This window comes from Artibeus jamaicensis, unplaced genomic scaffold (genome assembly GCF_021234435.1).
Source record: "Artibeus jamaicensis isolate MK-2021 breed Jamaican fruit bat unplaced genomic scaffold, CSHL_Jam_final scaffold_2375, whole genome shotgun sequence".
Classification (NCBI taxonomy): domain Eukaryota; kingdom Metazoa; phylum Chordata; class Mammalia; order Chiroptera; family Phyllostomidae; genus Artibeus; species Artibeus jamaicensis.
Window position 1 is genome coordinate 1,207,427 of NW_026522032.1, and position 22,594 is coordinate 1,230,020.

General features: G+C 47.9%; 1 protein-coding gene across 4 annotated transcripts in view; it reads right to left on the minus strand.

Moving 5' to 3' along the window:
- Positions 1 to 614: 614 nt before the first annotated feature.
- The window catches only part of EDA (ectodysplasin A), a 371,738-nt gene continuing 349,758 nt past the window's right edge, over positions 615 to 22,594 (minus strand). The window contains exons 3-8 of one of the 4 annotated variants that reach the window (XM_053656664.1): positions 18,737 to 18,760; positions 11,954 to 12,133; positions 10,161 to 10,195; positions 9,152 to 9,203; positions 6,286 to 6,401; positions 615 to 4,559 (exon numbers count right to left, since the gene is read on the minus strand). In XM_053656664.1, coding sequence (XP_053512639.1) covers positions 4,308 to 4,559; positions 6,286 to 6,401; positions 9,152 to 9,203; positions 10,161 to 10,195; positions 11,954 to 12,133; positions 18,737 to 18,760 — 659 coding nt within the window. In that variant the 3' untranslated portion in view covers positions 615 to 4,307. Of the gene's footprint in view, positions 4,560 to 6,279; positions 6,411 to 9,151; positions 9,204 to 10,160; positions 10,196 to 11,953; positions 12,134 to 18,736; positions 18,761 to 22,594 lie in introns of all 4 variants that reach the window. The other 3 variants (XM_053656663.1, XM_037133124.2, XM_037133123.2) reach the window with 3 other exon arrangements.

A 22,594-nucleotide genomic window follows, 5' to 3' on the forward strand; every position in this document is an offset into this window, starting at 1 on the left:
GGTCCCTGGTGCCACAAAGGTTGGGGATCGCTTCCTAGATGAATTTGTGAATGTGACTGAACACCGTACACTGGAGGGCTACACAGAATTGTTCTCTGCCAAACATTTTTGCCCATTTCCTATGTCTGAGCAAACAATGCCCTAGATTTCATGACATCTCAATGTTTAACAGTAAGTTTACAGTGTAGGATCTTGTCAACAGTTCTTTGAAAGTCTATGTAATTTTTCTAGTTGGGCGAGCTACTTAAACTCTGCGAACATAGGTCTCCTCATCTGCAAGACTGGTGGATGTCATGGGGAGTGGGCAGTTGGATCTACCCAAGCTGCTTTGGGCCCAGGCCTGCAGTTCGTGGTATAGAGATCAAAGCCTCAAGCTGATGTCAAGACCTGTAGCACACTGGACATGCAGTTACAGAAGACCTAGGGTGATAGGGATGGGGGTGCGAGGTCCAGGGCACTGAGAAGAGATGGCATATTCTGACAGGAGATCAGGACCCCCTTCCTTCGCTGCCCCTCTGCCATGGAGGCCTTGGTCTTTCCTTCAGCTCCATGTGGCATTGGCTGCAAAAAAAAAAAAAAAACCACCTGGCAGGTAGGAACTGTGCAAGCCGACATGAAGAAGAGAGGGGGGAAAAGCTTTATTTGCAAAGAATAAACCATTAATTTACACAAACTTACATCCCCGTTTATATACACTATGTATAGCCTATATACACAGTATCTCACACTGGATGCTGACCCCCAAAGCAGCACTGGCCTGCTCCAGGTCATTCTCACAACACAGCCCACCCCCGACCCCAGCCGGAAGCTTTTTAAATAAAGAAATGACACACTGCAACTCCCCTTGGAGAGTGCCCTGACACAGATTTAAATAAAAAAGATCCGGTCCCTTCTTTGTGCTCATATGGCCTAGGGGAACCTCCAGGCAGGAACGGGACCTGAGGCAGCATCATGGTGGCTTCAGGACTTCCTGGTGTTAGGCCAGTGCAGAACTTTCTAGATCAGAGGCTGGAGCTGGGAGAGCACCTTAAAGGGGGGAAAGAGCTCTGATTAAGGCTGAGCCCTGCTCTCCCTGCCTGGCAGAGCTCCTGAAGGGGGCCAAGCACTTCCGGCCTTGAGTCTGGGGGTGGAAGAAAGAAGGGGGCTGTGCGGGACAGGAACATTCTGTCCCTCCACCTCTGCTGAGTCTGCCAGTCCCAACTCCACCTTGGGTGGGTCACCTTCCTTGCCTTTCGGCCTCAGTTTCTACTTGTGTAACAAGGGGCAGAATGTAGGCTGGGCAGGATTCCCTCCAAAGGCTGTCCTGGCTTTAAATCTCTCTGAATTGATTTGCATCCACCAAAAGTTCCATAAAACACACGTTCTCACGTGTGGATGCTAGTCTTTTTCATCTCCACAGTTCCTAGTGTTTCTTGCTCAGCAGAAGAAATTTGACTCAGGATGGATGAAGGGGCAGATGAGGCTAAGACTTTATTTCCCAAGGAACCTATAACTGAGCAGCCCGACAGCTGACTTAGGTGCCAGCCTTGGCCTTTGAAGCCCAAGCTGCTGGCAAAAGCTCCTGCCATGTGACTCTCCTTCAAACCTGTCACCCACCTGCTCACAAGTGTCCTTGTCCTATTCCCCATGCTAGATTTTGCCTTCCTGTAAATTCCTGTCAGCATAATTCCAAATGGCCAATCTATGTCCATATTCTCTTATTAGTAAATTGCTTCACTACTTTGCCAGTGAACTTCGCTGCAACAGGGCTCCCCAGCTACCTATTGCTTCCCTCTTCATGCCCTTCCCTCTAGGGTTCCTTATGCATCATGGGTTTGTTTGACCTCCTACCCCCCCATAATCCCTTCCATATCAGGAGAATAGGACAGGTATCCGACTGCCCTTTAGGATTATAGCTTTTTGGCTTTGGGACCAGCCTGCATGCCTCCCTCCTTCCCTGAGAGATCCTGGTGGTAGAGTTCTCTGTGGTGTGGTAGAAAGAGGTAGGGAGTCCCTTGGTAGGTGTGGGAAGTGGTCAGCTCCTATAATCCAACTGTAGCATCAACAAAAAAGTCCCCTTGCAGCAGGGGCTCTGTATCTCATGCTTGCTTGGTTCATGGCTGGGTGAAAGGACACAAGGGTGACACATCAGCTCTTGTGGGCACTGGAGGCCTGCTGCTTGGATGTGGTGCCAAGACAGTTCTGAATGCAACAGCTCTAAAGCTGATGGCTGCCTCCCACAGAAACAGCCTCCCCTTTTGCCACAGAGTCTCTGGCAGCCAGGAGAATGGGCATCACCATTAGGGAATGAAAAGGGGCTTCTCTGGGTTTCTCCCTATAACCCACAAGCATTTGCGGCACATGGTACCATTATCATCGGTTTTCTCAGGACCGCAAATTCAATGCAAAGCTGTGGCTCAATGGAATCATTTTGGAGTCAGGCCTGGTGAAAGGAAGCCCCAGGCTGGTGAGTTCAGTACGGTGAGATCCTGGTCGAAGCACTTAACTTCTCTGAGCCTTGTCTAAACGCTAGGATTTGTGATTTTATTAAAGGAGATGGTAAGAGAGAAAGTACCTTTCCAGTTTGAAGGAGGAATTTTCATCTGTTCTTGCTGCAGTGGAGGGACGAGCAAGACACTTAGTAGGAAACAAGGCCAGACATATGCCTCAGGCTCACTTCCCTGGGGGTTGCAGGGCTCTTATTAAGCAACCAGGCTGCGTGGTTGCTTAGAAAGAGAAGGCACAGCTGAGACATGTGTATATGTCATTCTTGGTCAATTTCAGCTGCCTGAAGGAGCTCATTCTCTATCTCCTCAAAAGGAAACATGTTGCAGCAGCAAGAGTAGCAGACTTTCCAAGACTGGCCCTCTCAGCTTGTGGCTGAACCCGGTACCCAGGCACCAGGCTGGGCCTGGGCATTTAGAAATAAGGCCTTAGCACGGTCCTACCATATGGCCTGGTGGGAGGCTCAGGAAAGTGGCAACGACAGGGCAGAGCTCTGCCCCAAGGCCTAGATGCCAGGTCCTTCAGGGTCTCGATGCAGAGGAGCGGGCCTGGGATCCATGCTGATGCTGCTGCACTGTGGCCTTCTGAAGCCAGAACAAGGAAATTCTGGGTGAGCAGGGCACTGGTGGCTGTGCTTTCAGATAGGGCCTGGGCCAATGCCCACTTGGCTTGCAGAAAACTTGAAAAAATACCCCATTTTATCTGCCTTGCGGATGCCCAGGGGCAAGTTGGGAGTTGGGCATCTTAGTTGGCTATTAAAGCAGCTGCCTAAATACTGACATTGGAAGGGACTTCTGGAGATGTTGGGACTGATGCTTTGCCCCCAGACACAACCTTGACTAGATGAAAATTTGTGTTGCTTGACAAATGGAAGGTTCTGTTTGTGCCACAGTATCCAGAGAGTATCTCAGACTCATGTAAGCATAGGTCCCAGCTTAGGCGCCTGTCTCAAACAGAGGTAGGCCCTGTGGAGAAAGACACAGGAGGGTCTAGCCAGGCTGGGGAAGGGTGGGTGGGAGAGCAACTGGGAGGGGACCCAGGGTGTTTTCTGAGCCTAAAGCACAGCTGTAAACAAAGTGAAAGACATTTTGCCCCAAGTCTGGCTCCAGGTTCTTCTGCAGGCAAGTTTGCGGCCATTCCTTGCACTCACTTCAAGGAGGAGCAAACCTCCTGTTCCCAAAGGCTGGCAAGCTGCTGACCTGGCTCTCCACCTGAGTGGGAAGAGCTCTCTGACCCTCTGGCTGGCTGCAGTGTGCCACAGCAAGAAAGCTTCCACTGGCTGGGTCGCCAGCCTGGTGGTAGGCTTCTCCCCCTTGGTCTCTGCTACAAGCACTGGCCTTTCCCCTCCCTGCCCCTCTCCTTAGGCTGCAACAGTCCCCTCTGGCTCTACCCCCACCCAAGAGAAGCAGCAGCCAGCCTTGGGGTCGGAAGTTTGCCCCCACAGTCTGGAGCACACCTCCGCTTCCTCTCGCCTGCTGTCCTGGACCTTCCATTTAGTGCAACAAACAGTAACTGCCAACAGGGACCTTGAGGTGGAAGAGACAGCGCTGTAAGGCAGTCCACGTGGAGACAAGGAAGACAGTTCTGATTTGCGTAAACCCTGGAACTCCATCAACTGTCCTGTAAGCTCAAGGTCATTCTGGCCAGGCAAGCAGACCCTGCCACGCTGGAGTCACTGGGGAATAAATAGCAGTGGGGCATTTCTCTCTGCAGCTGCCACACCCATATGCCTCACTCCACAGCAGCACTTAAGAGCTTCTGCGGGGAGGTCCCAGCTTTCAAACCTGGGATGGGGACATGGGCAGGGGCAAAACAGGGGGAATCTAGGATGCAGGGGCCTCGCCCAGCCTGATGGCCCCGAAGAAGGTGGTGTGCTTGCTCATGTTGATGGAGATGTCGGCATGCACCATCTTCACAGCAATCTTCTGCCGTGCTTTGAGGAGGCAGACACCCGCTGTGTAGCAGGTGTTGTAGTTGGTCTTTCCTGTCTCGATGCTGCGGGTGCACTGCAGAAAGGGCTTCTCGTCCACCACTACCTCATAGCTGGCAAAGTCGGTGAAGTTGATGTAGTACACCTGGGTGAGAGGCAATGAGAAGAGATTGGGGGAGAGAGGAAGGAGGGCGGGGACCTTCTCAGAAGAGCTTGTAGGCCCACTTGTAGGCCCACTAGTTGGTTGACAGGAAAGGTGGAGGCGACAGGCTTAGAGTCTGTGCTTCCCCCACACTGCCATGGGGCTCAGATGGCCGAGCCAATCTTTCTTGCAATAGCATACCAGCTGTAAGCTCTAAGGGTAAAAGTGTACCTTATTGGCCTCCCACCCCCTGCCGGGCATGAAGCCCCAGGCTGTGCACGCACACAGGGGGCTCAGTCAGTGCAGCAGACACGTGTGAATACAAACTAGCTTCCAGTCCCAGGGGCTATTTGTGGATAAAGGGAGAGGCCACTGAGCTCCCAGAGAGGGGACAGTGACAACTCACCCTTTCTTCAGCCCTTTTGCAACCAGCCCCCGCCCCTGCTGTGTTTTGCTCACATCCTCACTGGGTCCCTTGGCCCCCCTGCCTGATGTCTGAGGAAACAGATGCAGAGAGGTGGAAAGGTCTCCACCACTAATGAGATGAGGAATTTGGAAGGCAAAACCCAGCCCCCTAACTTTACTTTGTGGCTGGAAGACAGTGTGAGCCTGTGTTCAAAGGCCAGGTGTCAGGGGGATTTTCCCATTTTGTACAGTGTCCGAAGCCTGAGGTGAGTCCCAATTCTCTCCTAGGCCTGGGAAGTTCATTTGTTTATCCTTCACTAGCAAGCTTTGATCTGCCCCACCCCGGCTTCGGACAGATGCCCCATAGGACATTGGGATTACACCCACCTGTCCCTTTGGGATCATGGCCGTCATCTGTCTCCCTAACTCATTTTATCAAACATTGTTCCCCCTATCAGCTCTTTCGCAGGGAGCAGTGAATTCAGGTGCCACCCAATTTCTTGGTCAGCACCGTCTGTGCCAGGGTGCTTGGTGGAGCAAATGCTTGTTAACCCACCTTCTCTGGCCACTCCCCTGTGAGGCCCTTCTGCTAGATCCACAGTCCTGTCCATCTGCCTGCTTGCTGCCCACCCCACAGAAGCCCCAACCTCGGGGCTCATCTATCTCTAGCTCTGAGGAGCCATCTGGTGGAGGCAATAAGCAGGTGTGTGGGAGTAGGATAGCAGACCCGGTGACTGGGCCCAGACAGGACAAGGATAAAAACAGAGGGAGAAAAGGGCTGGAATAATGACAGCAGGAAGGAGGGCAAGAATAGCAGAAACAGAAAGCTAAAGAAACAAATGGGAGAAAAAGGAAGGAAGGATAGTCAGAAAATGCCTTTGAAGCAGACAGAAAGTACACAGGAGCCCTGTTCATTTCAAAGCTGGCAGTGTGGGGGCGGGGAGCGGTTCTCAGCAGCCCTGGAAGGGCAGGACTGAGCCAGAGTTCAAGTTTGGCAGTAGCATCAAACAGGTTGAGGGGCGGGGGTGGGGAGGGGAGAATAAGGGTCCAGGGCGCTGTAGGATGGGATTGGATGGCAGACTGTTGGAGGGGGCTCTTTTCAGTCTCTCAATGGTATCTGGCTAGGAAAAGCTCCCAAACAGCCCCTTTCTTTCCTTTGTTTAACTCCCTCCCAGGGCAATTGTTCCCAGCCCCCTCACCCGCCAAAGCAAAAAGTTAGCCATTGGCTGGTCTTGGCTGGCTCCACAGTGCCCCTATGTGGCTTGCACCGGATCTGCATTCTGGATATAAGAAGAGTTAGGCCTGAGACCGTACTCACTTCTACCTGACTATAGATGAAGTAGGTGCCGTCCACCAGTACCTCCAGCTCCCCACTGCGGGGATGTAGCTTAAACACCTTGGGGTTCATAGTGATGCGAGACCAGTCATTGAGCACTCCACCTGAAAGATCTCAGTATGAGAGAAGGGCAGTCACTCAGTACGTGTCAGAAGAATCTGGACAATAGAAACAAGAGATCTCAAACATGCACAACCCCCACCCCTATCCCAATGCAACTTGGGAAGCCCAGGAGACCTGAGCTGTAAGAACAGCATTTGGAAGCACATAAAAGTTCTGTTTGTAAAGCAACTTGCTAGGCTGGCTTTAGGCCCCCCCCCCCCCGGTCTGTCTCCCTCTTTCCTTCCCTGACCGCCCCCTTCCCCATCTGGAATGGTCTTTCACCAACACCTCCTAACTGGAACTGGGGGTGGGCAGTAAGAGAGTGGGCACACTGACCTATTTCCTTTGTTGTCTTGGTGCCTGCACAGGCAAAATTCAGACACTGAGTGGCAGGCTAGCTCTTATTATTCAATTTTACTTCACCAGCCACAACTCCTAAATCCCCCTATTGTCTTATAGGTCCATAGATTTTTCTCCTTCTCTGTAAGAGACTCCTCCACATCCACTCCTTTCTAGAAAGCCTTGCCGGGCTCCCAGGAAACTGCTTAGCATAAGGGATTATCTCCCTGGAGAACCTTAGGGATCAGGGTGTGTCAGACCTCATAGCAACCAGAGAGGGTGACCGTCAGTAATAAGGCTCCACAGGGGAGACGGGGGTTGACAAGAGGTAGGGGCAGACCACCAGCAGCATCAGAACCAGCCGTGGGGAAAGTGAGGGTGTCTGGGAGCTGGGGCACCCCCGGCAGTGCTTCTGTCTCTCAGCTCAGCCCACTCAGGGTGGAGGGGTCATCGCACCGCCCTGGCTGGACACAGGAAACCAGCACACGAGTGCGGAGGAAGAGCTTCCCTTTCCATCTGGCAGAAAGAGGGGGTGCCTTCCACCCTGAAAACTGTCCATTCTCCACCCAAGAAAAGACATTTTGAATACCCATCCTCGGCTAGACTCAGAAGGTGTGAGGAAACTGCCCTTCTGGAAAAGGCAGCAATTGCCCCTTGAAGTGATAAGTAGATGAGAAAGGAGTTAGGAGGAGAAGCCCTGGCCCAGCCGCTTCAAGACTGCTCTGCATGATGGCCCCCCCCCCCCCGCCTCCCTGGCCCATCTCCTCCCAGTGGAACTAAAGATCAGCATAGACTGCTACTGGGGACTGGCCTAGAGGGGCTGGGACTAAACTTGTGATGTGGCAGTTAGTGGGAGCAAAATCAGTAGCTTCTGGCACAGAATAAACACGGAGGCCACCCATGCGGAAACCCAAACATGTCTATTTCCTGCCTGTCTCAGTCCTCCCTGGACAGATAGTGGTTATGGTTCCCTACCACAGCCCTGGGGCCCAAGGCACCTGGTCCCCACAGGACCACTTGGGCTTTGGTGCCATTTTGCTCTGATGTGTATTTCTGAGGCTATTAAGTCAGGCACCCAGGTGGCAGCGCAGCATGTAGCTGGGCCCAGTCCTTAAGAAAGCTTGGCCATGCCCTGGCTGGTGTGTCTCAGTGAACTGAGCACCAGCCTGAGAACCAAAAGGTCTCTGGTTCAATTCTCAGTCAGGGCACATGCCTGGGTTGTGGGCCAGGTCCCCAGTAGGGGGCATGTGAGAGGCAGCCACACATGGATGGTTCTTTCCCTTCCTCTCTCTCTAAAAAATAAAATAAAATAAATAATCTTTAGAAAGAAAAAAGAAAGGAAGCTCGGCCCAGCCAGTTCAGGACTGGGGCTGGGCTCTTCTAAGCTGTCCTCATTGTAGCAGGTTTCTGAACCTTCCTTTCCTGTACCTGCACTCACAGCCCTTCTTTCCCCCTCCAAGCTCTGTAAGCATCTGGCACCTTGGCTGGCCTGCTGCTTCCCAAGGCTCCTGGGTGTTCATGCATTTCAGCTGTGTGCACTCTGGGGACTGGCCATTATTTCAAAGGACCATTCTTTAATGAATGTCCGTGTCTCTCTCTTCAGGGAAGAAAATAATCCTGCTCATTCGGTGGAGCACACGCACATAGCACAGTGGAAAGGGTCAGAGAGATGCAGTTTTGAATCCCAGCTCCTGAACTAACTGAAATCTTGGGCCAATTAAATAACCTCTCTGAGCTTTAGCTTCAGTCTGTAAGAAGGAGCTAATACCTACCTCACAGGGTTGTTGTGAGGATCAAATAAAATAAAAGACAAAGAAAGCGAGTTGAAAATTCCCAAGGACTATACAAATATAAAGCAGCAGGATTTCTTATGGTATTACTCAATCTCCCAGGGACTCTGTTTCCCCAGTTTTTAAAAGCAGGGATTACATTAAATCAGTGTTTCTGAACCTCCTTAAGCCCATTTTCCCTTTCTGTAGACACTAGCATTGCACATTTCCCGGAGAGTGTATGTAACATGCCGTCTGCCTCCCTGTGCAGAGACATCAGGTGGGAATTTACATTTATGTAGTTTTCCCTTCTCTGATTTGCACTGTGAAAATGTTGATTAAACTCCATATATCCCCTCCGGGTGACTCCGATGGAACCTCTATCTCCCAACAATTCTCGGTCTACATGGTGCTTCAAGTAAGTGCCTTTCAGCTTTCTGAGCAGTGTTTCTAATTGCCATTCGGGTGTAGCAACCAGTCCTGACCCAGGACAGACAGCAGAGGGCAACATGGAGTAAGGAACGGCCCTAGTGCTCTGGATACCTCAGGGCCCCTAGAGGAACTAGACTGGGTGATGATTTGGAAGCTGGGGGTAAGGTAGAGGGGAAGCTGCTCTTAGCGAGAGAGTCTCCTTGGACTCTTACCATTCTTGACTTGAATTGCGGACCCTTGGCCCTGCAGATGCACCACAGCTGGCTGGAAGGATAAGAAGGATAGAGAGAGGAGTCACGGTGAGAAATGACAGCCCACTCAGCCACCAGTTTCCATGTTTCCACCTCTGACTTCCAATTTCCTTTTGGATTCCAATTCTGATCCTTCTTCCCTGTCTTGGGATGCTAGTGACCACAGTAAGATTAGGGGGGTGCCATATAATTTTGTAGTTCAGCCACTTCCTAGTTCTGTGACCGCAGCCACATGTAGTAGTACCTCGGAGCCTCATTTCCCTAACTGTAAAATGGGAATTAGAAGAATCCCGTTGGCTTCCCTCACAGGGATGTCTGAAGATCAAATGAGGTGATGGATATAAAATTGCCTTGGAAGCCATCAAGCACTGTGCAGCTGTGCAGATTTAACTGTGGCCAAACAGCTGTAGTGCGGGAGGCCGAGATGAGACAAGGCAGGGCAGTAGAACCTGCCAATAGAGACAGATTAGGAAGCTCAAAGACTAGGGAGGAGCCCTGCAGACCGTTAAGGCAGAAAGGAGCCCGGGCTGGCCTTGGCCTGGAGCTGGTTGGCTGATTGTCAAGGACATACTCTTCAACTTCTAAGCTCCTGATCCCTGGCGGTCTGAGTGCTGACAAGGTGTCTGGGGTGGCTGGGGGAGTGGGAGGCCCAGGTGAACAACGCCTGTCTGGCGGCCCATTTTAGCTGCCTGCTGTGTGTAGATATGGGACCCTCTATCTCCTGTGCAGTGGGGAGAAACGGGCAGGGAGCGGGAAGATGGGAAGACTGGATTCCCTTAACTCAAGGCAGGCCCCAGAGAAAAGATTTGCTATTCCTGGAGCTGAGACGGGGCTGTGAGTGAACAACCTCAAAACCTTCAGGGTATCCTCACAAAATAAAGCCTGGCAAATTTAACACAGAGTGCACTGAGAGGTGGCCATAGCCTGTGGCTTTCCCCCCTCCCTGGGATGGGAGCAATTCTCAGCCAACCTGGTTTTCTCGAGTTCCAGCTTTATCAGCAGCACCTGCAAAACAGGATAGGACAATTAGGGGCAAGCCTTGTCTCCCGGCCTTCCTCCTCCCCGTGCTAGCCTGAGGAGGGAGCCTTGTGATGGGAGAGGACACTCCTTCTGTCTCACTTGTCCCTGACCTGTATCTCCAGAGGACCTGGCGCCCAGCAGGGAAAGTGGCCTCTTGCCAATGCTGGCCCAAGGCAAGTCCCACTGAGAACCCACAGACATGGATGAGAGCTTTCCTGTCACTGTGTGACTCCAAGACCATGCTGTTTGCTTCTTTTGACTTTTGCTTCCCTTCCATTAGTTTTCTTGGTAAAGTGCATCACCATTTGGAATTATCTTGCATCTATACTTGTCTCCCCCCTCCTCTAGGACATAAACTACATGAGAACAGGGACTACTGATCAGTATATCTCTTACATATAGAAAGCACTCAATTAATATTCCTGGAAAGACTGAATTTAAAAAAATCTGCCAACTCCATGTCCTGCAGCCATGGTAGTACTAATTAGCCCCATCTGAACTGAGTCAAAGGATCTGAATCCTGCTGCAGAATTCTTGGACCCAAATGAGTCAGCGACAAAGAGTCCATTTGTTTAAAACCCTATGATACAGCCCTGGCCAGTGTGGCTCAGTGGACTGATCACTGGCCTGTGAACTGAAAGGTTGCCAGTTTGATCCCCAGTCAGGGCACATGCCTGGGTTGTGGGCCAGCTCCCCAGTAGGGAGTGTGCGAGAGACAACTGATTGGTGTATGTCTCACACATTGACATTTCTCTACCTTTCTCTTTCTCTCTCCCTTCCCCTCTGTCTAAAAATAAATAAAATCTTTAACCCTTTATGAACCCCCCCACACACAACTGTACGATATAGGAGGAGAGGGAAATAACATGTGACTTAAAATCAGGCAGTTTGAGTCCTGTTAAGTCCAATCAGGCAGGTTTGGATCTGTATCTCAACCTCTTGGGTGCCCTTCTGGGCCCAAAGGGAAAGAGGCAAAGGGATTAAATGCTATTTTAATGGGCAATAAGGTGGGGAATGATGTAGTGCAAGGAGTGCTTGGTTCTTCCCCAGGACACTGACAGTTCCTGTGTTTGCTCCTTCCACAGCTATCAGTGACTACCTATATGAGAAGGGCACTTTAGACTGCATGGGACAGGACTGTTCTAAGGTTGGTATCTCATCCAGACTGCAACATCCTTCCCCATACCAGCATCAGCACAGGAGTTAGATGCTGGAAATCAGAGCAGACCCGATCCATCTCCTGCAAGAACTTCAGTGAACCCTCAAGGGCCTCTGTCTCAGGCTTATAGGAGTTTCCTGGCTCACTACAGAGAGGCGAAGAGTAAGAGCAAGTCAGACCCTACTGGCTTGTTTAATCTCTAGTTTTACACTGAGCCAGGAGACCTGAATTTCTTATTGCACACAACCACCACCAGCCCCAATTGATACCGCTTTCAGGAACACCCAGCCCTGCTCTATTAAAGTGCTGGTAAAGGAGCCCTTGGCTGGTGTTGCTCAGTGGACTGAGTGCCAGCCTGCAAACCAAGACCCTTGGGTTCACCAGTTCTATTCCCAATCAGGGCACATGCCTGGGTTGCGGGCCAGTTTCCCAGTAGAGGGCATGTGAGAGGCAACCACCCATTGATGTTTCTCTCTCTTTCTCCCTCCCTTCACCTCTGTCTAAAAAAATAAATACACAACATCTTACAAAAAATGAAGTGCTTGTAAAGGAGCCTGGGGAAGGGTGGAGGACCAGGAACTCACCAGAAGGTCCCTGGAGGCCAGGGGGTCCTTGAGGGCCAGGAGGACCTGGAGGGCCAGGTGGTCCCATAACTGTTGTTCCTGGAATTCCAGGAATCCCTGGAATCCCTGGGGGTCCCTGGGGTCCCGGAGGTCCTGGAGGTCCTGGGGGCCCATTTGGCCCAGGAGGTCCCGCCTTCTTTCCTGAAAGACAAGATTCAGTGTCACATTTGCAGGTACTGCCTGAGAATGCACTGGCAGTTCTGCGGACTTCCAATGTCAAAAAGTCAGCCCTCTGGGAATTTTTGCTATTAAAGAGGTGACCACCTCTATCACCCCCACCCCACTCCTCTCCTCTCTCATGAATAATCATTTTCAGAGTTGGGTTGAATATAATGAAAATAAATAGCTCTCAAGGAGCTCAGTGAGGCGAAGAAAAACAGTGACAGGAAAGTAGAAGTGCTACATTTGTGGTAAGGAAAAAAGTGCCAAAGAGGCCAGGAAAGGCTTCAAAAAAGTGGGGACATTTCAGCTGAGTCCAAAGGAGCTCAACTGCCAAGTGACCAGACCTATGGGTTACTTTTTAGACTCCTGAGATTTGGGCTATTGTTGAAGACAATGGCGTTCATATTTACATCACAGTTTGGTGGACTTGATGCAGATAGAAGAGGAAGCTAGGAGGACAGTCTGCTCTGAGCAACCTCAGCTCCATGAAGGTTTCCCCATAGGAGTCAGAGGTACAGGCACTGGGCAGGTGGGGCACAGGGGAAGTGCTCACTGGGAATAAGGATTGGGACACAGTTTGGGAGGTGAGAGGTTGGGGAGGGAGAGAGCCTTGGCCAAGTGCCTCAGTTGGTTGGAGTGTCATCCTATACACCAAAAGGTTGCAGCATTGATTCCTGGTCGGGGTATGTATGGGAGGCAACCAATCTATGTTTCTCTCTCACATCAATGTTCCTTTTTCTCTCTCTCCCTCCCTCCCTTCCCCTCTCTCTAAAATCAGTAAAAAACATCCATGGGTGAGGATTAACAAAAAGAGAGAGACAGAGAGAGGGAGGGAAGGGGTAGGGGAGAGACAAACAAGGAAAGAAGATGTGGAGAGTAGAGAGCACTGAGGAGGAGGCAGCAGATCTTGCTTTCTCTTCTCAGCTGAGCTCTCTAAACCCTATCTTTAAAGGTCTCTGGGAAAGGGAATTCTGCACACTCCCTTGGCAACGCGGTCCAATGTTTATCACCCCTTACTGTTAGGAAGTTTTTCTGTATATTTAACTGAAATCTGTTCTGTGGCAGTTTAAGCTCTTATTCCATTTTTCATGTAGACACAAAAGAATAGTTACCATCAGCCATATAGTAGCCCACATATTCTCAAAGACACCATCACCCACCAACCTCCATTTTTATAGGCTAAATAGTCCAGCTTTCCAGAGTCTTTCCACAGAGCCCCTATTCTTGAATGTACAATGTTATTGATATTAATCAAGCCCACCAACTCTTCCCTTTTCTTCCTCACTATCCTTTCAGCGCAGCCTCGATCCTCCTATTCCATATTGCACTCCTTCTAACAGTCCTGTCAAGATGCAGTTAGGTTCACTGGGTCCTAACTGTGGTCTTGAACCCACAACTGCAGCTCCTTCTGTTTAATCCTGTGCAGCCCAATTCCGGCACTGCAGGTGGTCGAATATGGGCACCTCCTTCCTCCCTTTACAGCTTTCTGAAAATTTTATGGAAGTCTTGGGCCTGAAAGCCTTTTATCAGACATCACCATGGTATCTTCACCTGTGGTACTTTCTTAGTTTGAAACAGAACCCTCTGGAGTCTCACTTAAATAATGCCTTACTGACTCCAATTCTCTGCTCCCCAGATCCCAAGGCAGGAGAATCCTTTCTTGATTTCTCCTGTCCTACCTTTAAGAATAATGCTGCAGCTCTGACTGGTGTGGCTTGGTGGATTGAGTGCTGGCCTGCAAACCAAAGGGTTGCTGGTTCAATTTCCAGTCAGGGCACATGCCTGGGTTGCAGACCAGGTCCCCAGTGGGGGGCATGTGAGAAGCAACCACACACTGATGTTTCTCTCCCTCTCTTTCTCCCTCCCTTTCCCTCTCTCTAAAAATAAATAAATAAAATATTAAAAAAATGAACTGTTAAAAAAAAAAACAGAATAATGCTGCATGTTCACAAAACTGAATTCCCAGGGCCACTTGCTCAAAAGGCCAGGGATCCCACTCTAACCACATCTGCATTTGGAATGTAACAATGGTGTCGTGGTGGGGCCCTCTGCCTGGAATTGGCAGGAAGGAAGGGCCAGAGCTCTGCTCTCCTAGAAGAGTCCCTGGAGCCAAAAAGACCTGGAGGCAGGAGCTTAAGACTCTCCATTGTCCACAGCAGCAAAGTAGTAGGTCTTCCCAGTTTCCTGATCTAGCCAATTTGAAGATGCTGAACAGGAAAAGCCATCTCCCTTCGGATTTGGGCAGCTTCCAAGGAGGGCTTATTCAGCACCCCAGTTTCAATTCCAGCTAGTGTAGTGGAAAGAATGCAGAATCTGTAGTCAGGAGATAAGGCCATAAGCCCCCAAATCTGACATGGGCACATTCTGGGCAAATCCCTTCCTCTCATTGAGCCTTAGCTTCTCCATTGCAATTTCTCTCAGTTTCCTCACAAAACCGAGGTTCCTTAATGAGGAAGGACTTACCCTGGTGGCCGCCGGGAAACTGGCCTGGCCTGGCTGTAAGGTCTGCTTCTCTCTCATGGTTCTCTAGGCAGCATGGACACAGTGGATGGTGCCTGTTAGGCTGTGCTGTGTCCCTGAATTTCCAGGCCTGCTGGGGATTTTCAAGCTAGAGGGTGTTCTGCAGGCAATATAAACTCCAGTATCAAGGCTGTGAGTCTCCCATGATTGCTCAAGCAATTGTGGAAGAATTACAGCCAGAAACTCCTCCAGTCCGAGAGAAGTGTGGTTGCAGTGTCAACAGAGAACCATTCACTTAGGAAACGTTGGAAGGCATTTGGGGAAAAGCTCTTTTGTGGTCTAGTTCTATGGCTGGTGCCCTCTGCCGCTCAGCATCCAGGTTCAGGCAAGTGTGCTCCTCATACTTGCAGAGCTTTGGAAAGCTGGCCTAAGAGGAGCATGACCCCTGGACCCAGGAGACAGTTTGAGGATTGAATTCTTTCTGCAATTTCCTCACTTTAACAGGGCAATTCATGATGCAAAAGCCCAGAGACTTTTGTCCTTTGCAAGTTACCCTTTGTAGCCTTAGATGAAAAAATATATATACATTCTTTTCAAAGCTAATCTTCCAGAAAGGGTATTTTGCTAACCTTTCAGCAAAGTCCAAATTGCTGAAAGAACAACTAAAAGCAACCAAGCAAAAGGGTGTGTTGTGCCCATGCACATGCACAACAGATGGAGAGAGAACAAATTCCACTGAAGCAGGGAAATTAGCCATGCCTGGTGTGGCTCAGTGGATTGAACACCGGACTGTGAACCAAACAGTCCAGTTCGATTCCAGGTCAGGGCACATGCCTGGGTTGCATGCCAGGTCTCCAGTAGGGGGCACTCGAGAGGCAACCATACATTGATGTTTCTCTACTTCTCTTTCTCTCTCCCTCTGCCTCTTTGAAAATAAATAAAATGTTAAAAAAGAATGGAAATTAAATAAACAACTGAATTTAATCTCTTCAGGGATATGCCTATTCACTGATTCTATGGAAATCTTTGGGTCAAAGTCAATGTGTAAGGCCCCTGTACATTCTCCTCCCAGGAATGATCTGTATATAAGGTAGCAGTGGGGGAGGGGTGGGGGCAGTGGTTGAGTCCCTGCTGGAGGCACTGAAAGCTGAATTGTAGTTCCAGAGCTTCTAGCCTAGCCCCTTGTCTTCTGTTGCCACTGGCAGGGCTCACCTACTGGATAACATTGCAACTGGGTGCTGCTTTCCACCACAACCATGCCCAATCCTCTGCTAAACCATCATGTAGTTTTCCCTAAACATGTCACATTCTTTCATGCTTCTAAGAGATCTGAGTATGCTGTTCTCTTTGCTGGAGTGCCCTTCCCCTCATCCTTCAAAGTCCGGGTCAAATACTGCTTTCTCTGAGATGTGGCCCTTCACTCCCCCAAGGAAGACTACTTGTCCCACAGCATGCTGTTCATGCTTCTATGGTAGTTATTTTTTTATACTGTACTGTATTTATTCATGTGTACTTCCACAATTCTAACTACACTGGGAAATTTGGAAGGGAAGGAACCATTATTAGATCTACCCATGTCAGAATTGACACAGGTTTTTTTTAACATGATTCTATTTATTTATTTGTTTGTTTATTTATTTATTTATTTTTGGAGAGGGGAAGAGAAGAAGAAAGAGAGGAACAGAAACATCAATGTGTGGTTGCCTCTCATGCACCCCCTACTGGGACCTGGCCTGCAACCCAGGCATGCGCCCTGACTGGGAATTGAACCACAGACCCTTTGTTTTGCAGGCTAGCCCTCAATCCGCTGAGCCACACCAGCCAGGGCAGGAACCATTTTCTTCATCTCTGTATCTCTATTTCTGACAAACATCCGATGTTTATTTGTGACATAGTGAACAAGCAAGTAGAAAAAAGGAAAGTCACCCTTGGGCTAGAGTTAGGAGCAGAGGGTGTCCTTGTTCAAGCCAGGTGAGCATTCTGGCCTCGTAATAATTTCTGTGTTAAAGGAATGTGACCAGAGGTAAAAACTACGTGTTTGAAAGCCAAATATACTTTCTTCAAAGACAGACTATCTTGGTGAATGCCCAGGCTCTGCAGAGAAAGGTTTCCTCACTGACTCCAGAGAGCTGGCTATTTCCCAGCTTTGATCAGCTCAGGCATGCAGGAGGCCTGACCAGTCCTCAGCTTCATCACAGCAGGGATATGGGTTTGCCACATGGACCACAGTACCTCAAGCCACCAGAGGACCCTACTACTCAGAGAAATGGAAGGTGGCAGCTGAAGCCAGTCTTTTTGGCCTAGTCTGGCGATGCTAATGTATTCCATAAAGCTCCAGAAATCTTAACAGATGGAATCATTTCACTTACTTAAAACATTTTAATGAAACATCATTAATTTCACTCTATTTTCTTCCTAGGTCAGAACACAGAAACAAATAGGTATTGGGTTGGCCAAAAAGTTTGTTTAGTTTTTGCTGTAGGATGGTGCTAGTAGTATTTAGTTGTCTTTTGACTTCATTCAAAGCAATTTTGTTAGATTGTATTATGACAGCTGTCATAGCAGAGTGCATTGAAAAAACTTAACAAAATTGGTGAATTTTTGTGCAGCCATTTTAATACTGAAGATGGAAGAAAATACATAACATTTGCAGTGTATTATGCTTTATTATTTCAAGAAAGGTAAAAGTGCAACTGAAATGCAAAAAAAAAAAAAAAAAAGATTTGGGTAGTGAATGGAGAAGGTGCTGTGACTGATCAAATGTGCCAAAAGTGGTTTGCAAAGTTTCTTGTACTCTTGACATTTTGGCCAAATAATTCTTTGCTGTGGAGCTAGCTATCTTGTGCATTGGATGATGTTTAGCAGCATCCCCAGCCTCTGCCCACTAGAAGCCAATAGTGGGAGATATACAATGTACTCAAAATATCCAAATCAATAAAGACATTGGTAGAAACAAAAAATGTGTCTTTTATTTTATGGAAAAACATAATGGACTTTGTGACCAATGCAATACTTAGAACTGGTTTCACAGCAGGTTCTTTCAGTCCTCAGGAGCGAACTGGGTTGCCTGGCCCTATACCGTGGAACCTGTTCAGACTGGGTTTTCCTCCAGTGAAAGTCCTCAAGCCCTCGCACAAGTCCTTGAACCAGGCCTGTGGTGAGTAAACAAGAGCCTTACTGACACAGCAAATGAATCTGCTCAATAGAGCTTCTTTGAAAAGGCTAAAAAGATCAGACTATGACTCCAGCCTAGTTTTTCCATCACAAAGAAAATGATAGTGAAATCCTGAAGTAAGTAATGCCTTTCCTCACTACCTGGGAAAAAGAATAGGTAAAACTTTTAGGCCAAGAAATAGGCTATTCCTGGCTGGTCTGGCTCAGTGGATTGAGTGCCAGCCTGTGAACCAAAGGGTGTCTGGTTTGATTCCCAGTTAGGGCACATGCCTGGGTTGCAGGCCAGGTCCCCAGTAGGGGGCATGCGAGAGGCAACACAAGTTGATATTTCTCTTCCTCTTTTTCTCCCTCCCTTCCCCTCTCTCTAAAAATAAATAAAATCTTCAAAAGTTAAATAAAAAAAGAAATAGGGTACTGATATCTCTCAGGAAGTAGTATATCTGGTCCTGACAAGCTACCTCGGGACTTCATTCATACCTGATCACTGACTTGATAATAGAAGGGGGGAAAAAGAGAAAAAAGAAGGGCAGGGGAAAGAGCAAGGAAGAATAAAGGAAAGAGACAGAAACTGAATTGTACAGAAGAAGGAGCAAGAAAGACAAACAAAACCAACTTTCATATATTGCCAGAGAAGCAGCTCTGTCTTTCATCGATCATTACTGCTCCCTTTGGAAGCTACAAACACTTAAGAAGGCCCCATGGGACTGAATAAAATAGTGGACCACCAGCATCGAAAGACTAAAACATAAAAACCCAACTAGCTGGATACGGTTTTCTTCTCCTGCCCAAGTACTAAGTACTAACCAGGCCCGACCCTGCTTAGCTTCCAAGATCAGACAAGATCAGGCATGTTCAGTATGGTGTGGTCATAGATGGTTTTCCTTCTAATTTTAGAAAAGACATGACATAACAGCAATTTTTAAAAATCAAATCAGGAACTTAACTCACCCTTTTTCTTGTTTTTAACTGGACCTGTTACAAAGAGAAAATGGAAAATTAAGTCACTGGAAATTAACAGAAAAGGTTTACTCTTTAAGACAGTCACAGGAAGGACCCCAAGACACTGCCAATTTGAGGGAGCCCCACACCACCAATCAGGTAATCGTCAAGGTGTCTCCCAACCATCCAATTCTCCCCACCATCTGTTTCCGACTGTTATTCTGCCTGTTGTGAACAAGAAAGTTACAAGGAAGATTATTTCCTAGGGAGAAAAATGTCTTTCAGGCTGCCTTTGCAGTGAGTGAATGGCTGCTTCTCCATAGAGCTGAGATGCCCAGAAATGCAGCACTCAACAATCTTAGGACGGCATTCCAATAAATCTGCGAGTCCTGAGATTGATGAGTCATGCATTCAGGTGAGGAACTGAAGTCTCATGGGTCGAATCTGGAAGGAAAAAAAGGGTCATTTTCACGGAAGGAGCAGAGTGGCAGCAGTTTATGCTTTTTAGTCACTTCCTTATCGTGATTGAAATCGTTATTAATTAAAACAGTGCGACCTTAGTATATTCATGTGGGGGCCACATGCAGTCTCACTGTGATTTACCGTAAGTTGACAGACACTTTAAGAGAAGTGTCAACAGTTTTATTGACAATGAAATCACCAGCATTTTCTTGGGACTTACTTCCAAAGAAAAGAATTCTAATCAATTGAGGGTGCTCAGAAAACCCACAGCATTTCTCACAACTACTCCACAGCTTAGGTGTGTCCCAGATGGGTTTTTCCTCCTGGGGACATGATTCTCTTCATTCTGTAGGTGTGTTTGATGTTCTTGTCTTTCTCCTAAATTTTATTTCCTTAAGAAACAGGTATTTAAAATCTATTCCAGACTCCCATGAGGACACTACTGTACAACATTAAACCATGGAGCTTACAAAAAGTTAACACCTAGCGTTTATATGTTGTTCTATGGTTCATAAAACCTATTTCCATCTATCACCTCATTTTGTCCTCACAATACACCAGCAGTGATGTTACCGTTCAGAGCAGGCTCTATCAGTGGTTGTATCTGAGCAGGTTGCACCAGAAGTCAGTAAGTCTCTGGCCTGGAGGGTTGCCAAGTGTGCTCATCACCAATGTCTGTGTGGACTCTCCTGGCAAAGGAATTTCATACACACCAGTCGGTGTTATTATGTGCAAGGGATGTTTTCCATTGAGTTTAGCAACCTGCTGCACTTTTGGTCACCCATCCCTATTTTAAAAAATATATTTTATTTATTTATTTTTAGATAGAAGGAAGGGAAGGAGAAAGAGAGGAGGGAAACATCAATGTGTGGTTGTCTCTCAAGCTCCCCTTACTGGAAACCTGGCCTGCAACCCAGGCATGTGCCCGACTGGGAATTGAACCCATGACCCTTTGGTTCACAGGCTGGCACTCAATCCACTGAGCCACAACAACAAGGGCCGTCTCTATTCTTTTACCCTCCATTTTCTGCTTTTCTCATCTCTCCATTTTTATTCTTATTTTCTAAAACAACCATGACAGGAAGGGTGCTGAGAGCAACGGGGACTCAAAGCCGATCCTTTCTCCCCCTTTGCCTTGTGTTAGCGAGATGCTCTCAGAGCAGCATCTGGCACATCCCTTGGGAAAAATGAGGATGAAAGAGTATGGATGAGATGGTTATTAGATTGAATCTTACTTCCCACAAGTGCTAGTGAATGAGTACATTATCAGCTCAGCAGTTGGAGTTCCTTTTTGTTCTAATATAGCTCATCATGGCCAGTTAAATAATTCTCGTGAGTTCCAACCTGAACCCCTAATCCCTGGTTCTACAACTGCCACACCCATTTCTTTCACTTGAGGCCATTGTAGCTTTCTAGCTTCTAGAGATAAAAGGCCAGGAGCTTGGACCATACAATGCTATATATGAGCATCTAGAGCCAGAGAAAAAGCAGTAACTTCTGCTGAATTTTATAACCTTTTAGATATATCCACTTACTTTCTCCATATGATTCAGAACCTTCCCCATACCTACTGTGAGGATTGCCACGATCACACATCTGTTTCTATGGTAACGGGCAAGATTTCTCTATCATTCCAATTCCCTGTTCATAACCATCATGCTTTGTGTAGGCAAAACCACAAATGCATCAGAGTGGGAAAGACAGCTAAGCAGTCCCTGGCACTGCTTTGATGGGCATACAATTGAGTTCTGACAGGTTTTGATCAATGTGGGTAGGCAACTTGCTACCTGGCACTTCAAAAAGAGGGTCTTGTGCACTGGCTGGTGTGGCTCAGTGGATTGAGTGCTGACCTGAGAACCATAAGTTCACTGGTTCGATTCCCAGTCAGGGCATATGCCTGGGTTGTGGGCCAGGTCCCCAGTAGGGGGAGTGCGAGAGGCAACCACACATTGCTGTTTCTCTCCCTGTCTTTCGCCTTTCCTTCCCCTCTGTCTAAAAGTAAATGAATAAAATCTTTAAAAAAGAAAGCAAAGGGAGTCTTGTAATAGCATCAGGACCATGGAGGCTGCATTCCAGTCCTGACTCAACCACAAACTGACCACGGGACAGGCAATCCTTTTCTTTTGATTCTTCATCTTCTAAATTAGGGAACACTTTGTGTACTTCATCTCTATTCAAGGTGTAACATTTTGATGAAGACAAATGAGATAATAAAGAAAGCTAACATTTATTGACTACATATGAACAATGCACTTTGCTAGTTGCTTTCCATATCTCAGGTAGTTCTCATAACAACCCAGCAAAGTAGGTATTGTTAGGCTTATTTTACCAATGAAGATATGGATTGAATAACTTGCACTAGCTCCCACAGCCCAGAGGTATTTTAAGGTAAGCTGAAACCTCAGAAAGATTCATGTTATTCTAAATGTGTTTTGAAAACTTGAAAAGAAATGTATATATACTTTCAGTTTCTGGATTGATATGGCAAGAACTTGGAAGTGGTCACTTCTACACTCAGAACAAGAAATAAGCCGAGCAAACTTAAAAATCACCTATTGTTAGATTAATCAGAGATCTGCAGTCAGAAGGCAAACCGCTGTTCTGAAAATGGAGAGACAGAATCATAGCTTACCAAGTGTAGAATCCTGCAGGTAAAGCCAGTATCAGTAAGAACACTTGAAAACTATAATGGAAAGATTGCTAGAGGCTCAGTATGGACTAGCTTAAGAGCTAAAAACTCCAAGGGGTCGAATCTAAGAGGGGACCCCACACTTTGATGAGTTTTACCTTTCAGAGCTCAGCGGGTTCTCTCTGTGAAGAGTGAAGAAAAATTCCCTTTTGTTTCTGTCAAGGGTTTCTTTCAATGGCTACAAAAGTAGCCACTGTGACCCTTGGTAGTGTGGCTCAGTGGACTGAGTGCTGGCCTATGAACCGAAAGGTCAGTAGTTTCATTCCCAGTCAGGGTACATGCCTGGGTTGCAGGCCAGGTCCTCAGTTGGGGTCTTGCAAGAGGCAACCATACAATGATGTTTCTCTCCCTCTCTATCTGCCTTCCTTCCCCTCTCACTAAATGATGTAACATGAAGGGTTAGGAAAAAAATTTATAAAGAAAACAACAAAATAGTCATTGTGAAGCATACCCACACCTCCTCTCTATTCTCCATAACAAGGCCTTGGAAAACTATCTCATCAGAGCTTGACTGGGGTTCTACTGCAGCCTAGCTGACCTGGGGGAGGGACAGGAAATACCTAACTTGGGCACAGGAAAAGACTGAGACCTAACCATAGGACTACAGAACCCTAACAGGTCTCCTGTTTAATAACAGGGCATTACAGCTAAAGAAAATCCAAGTCTCAGATCCTACTTAGAAGTTCCTAAGGACACTCAAAGACAATAAGAGAGGC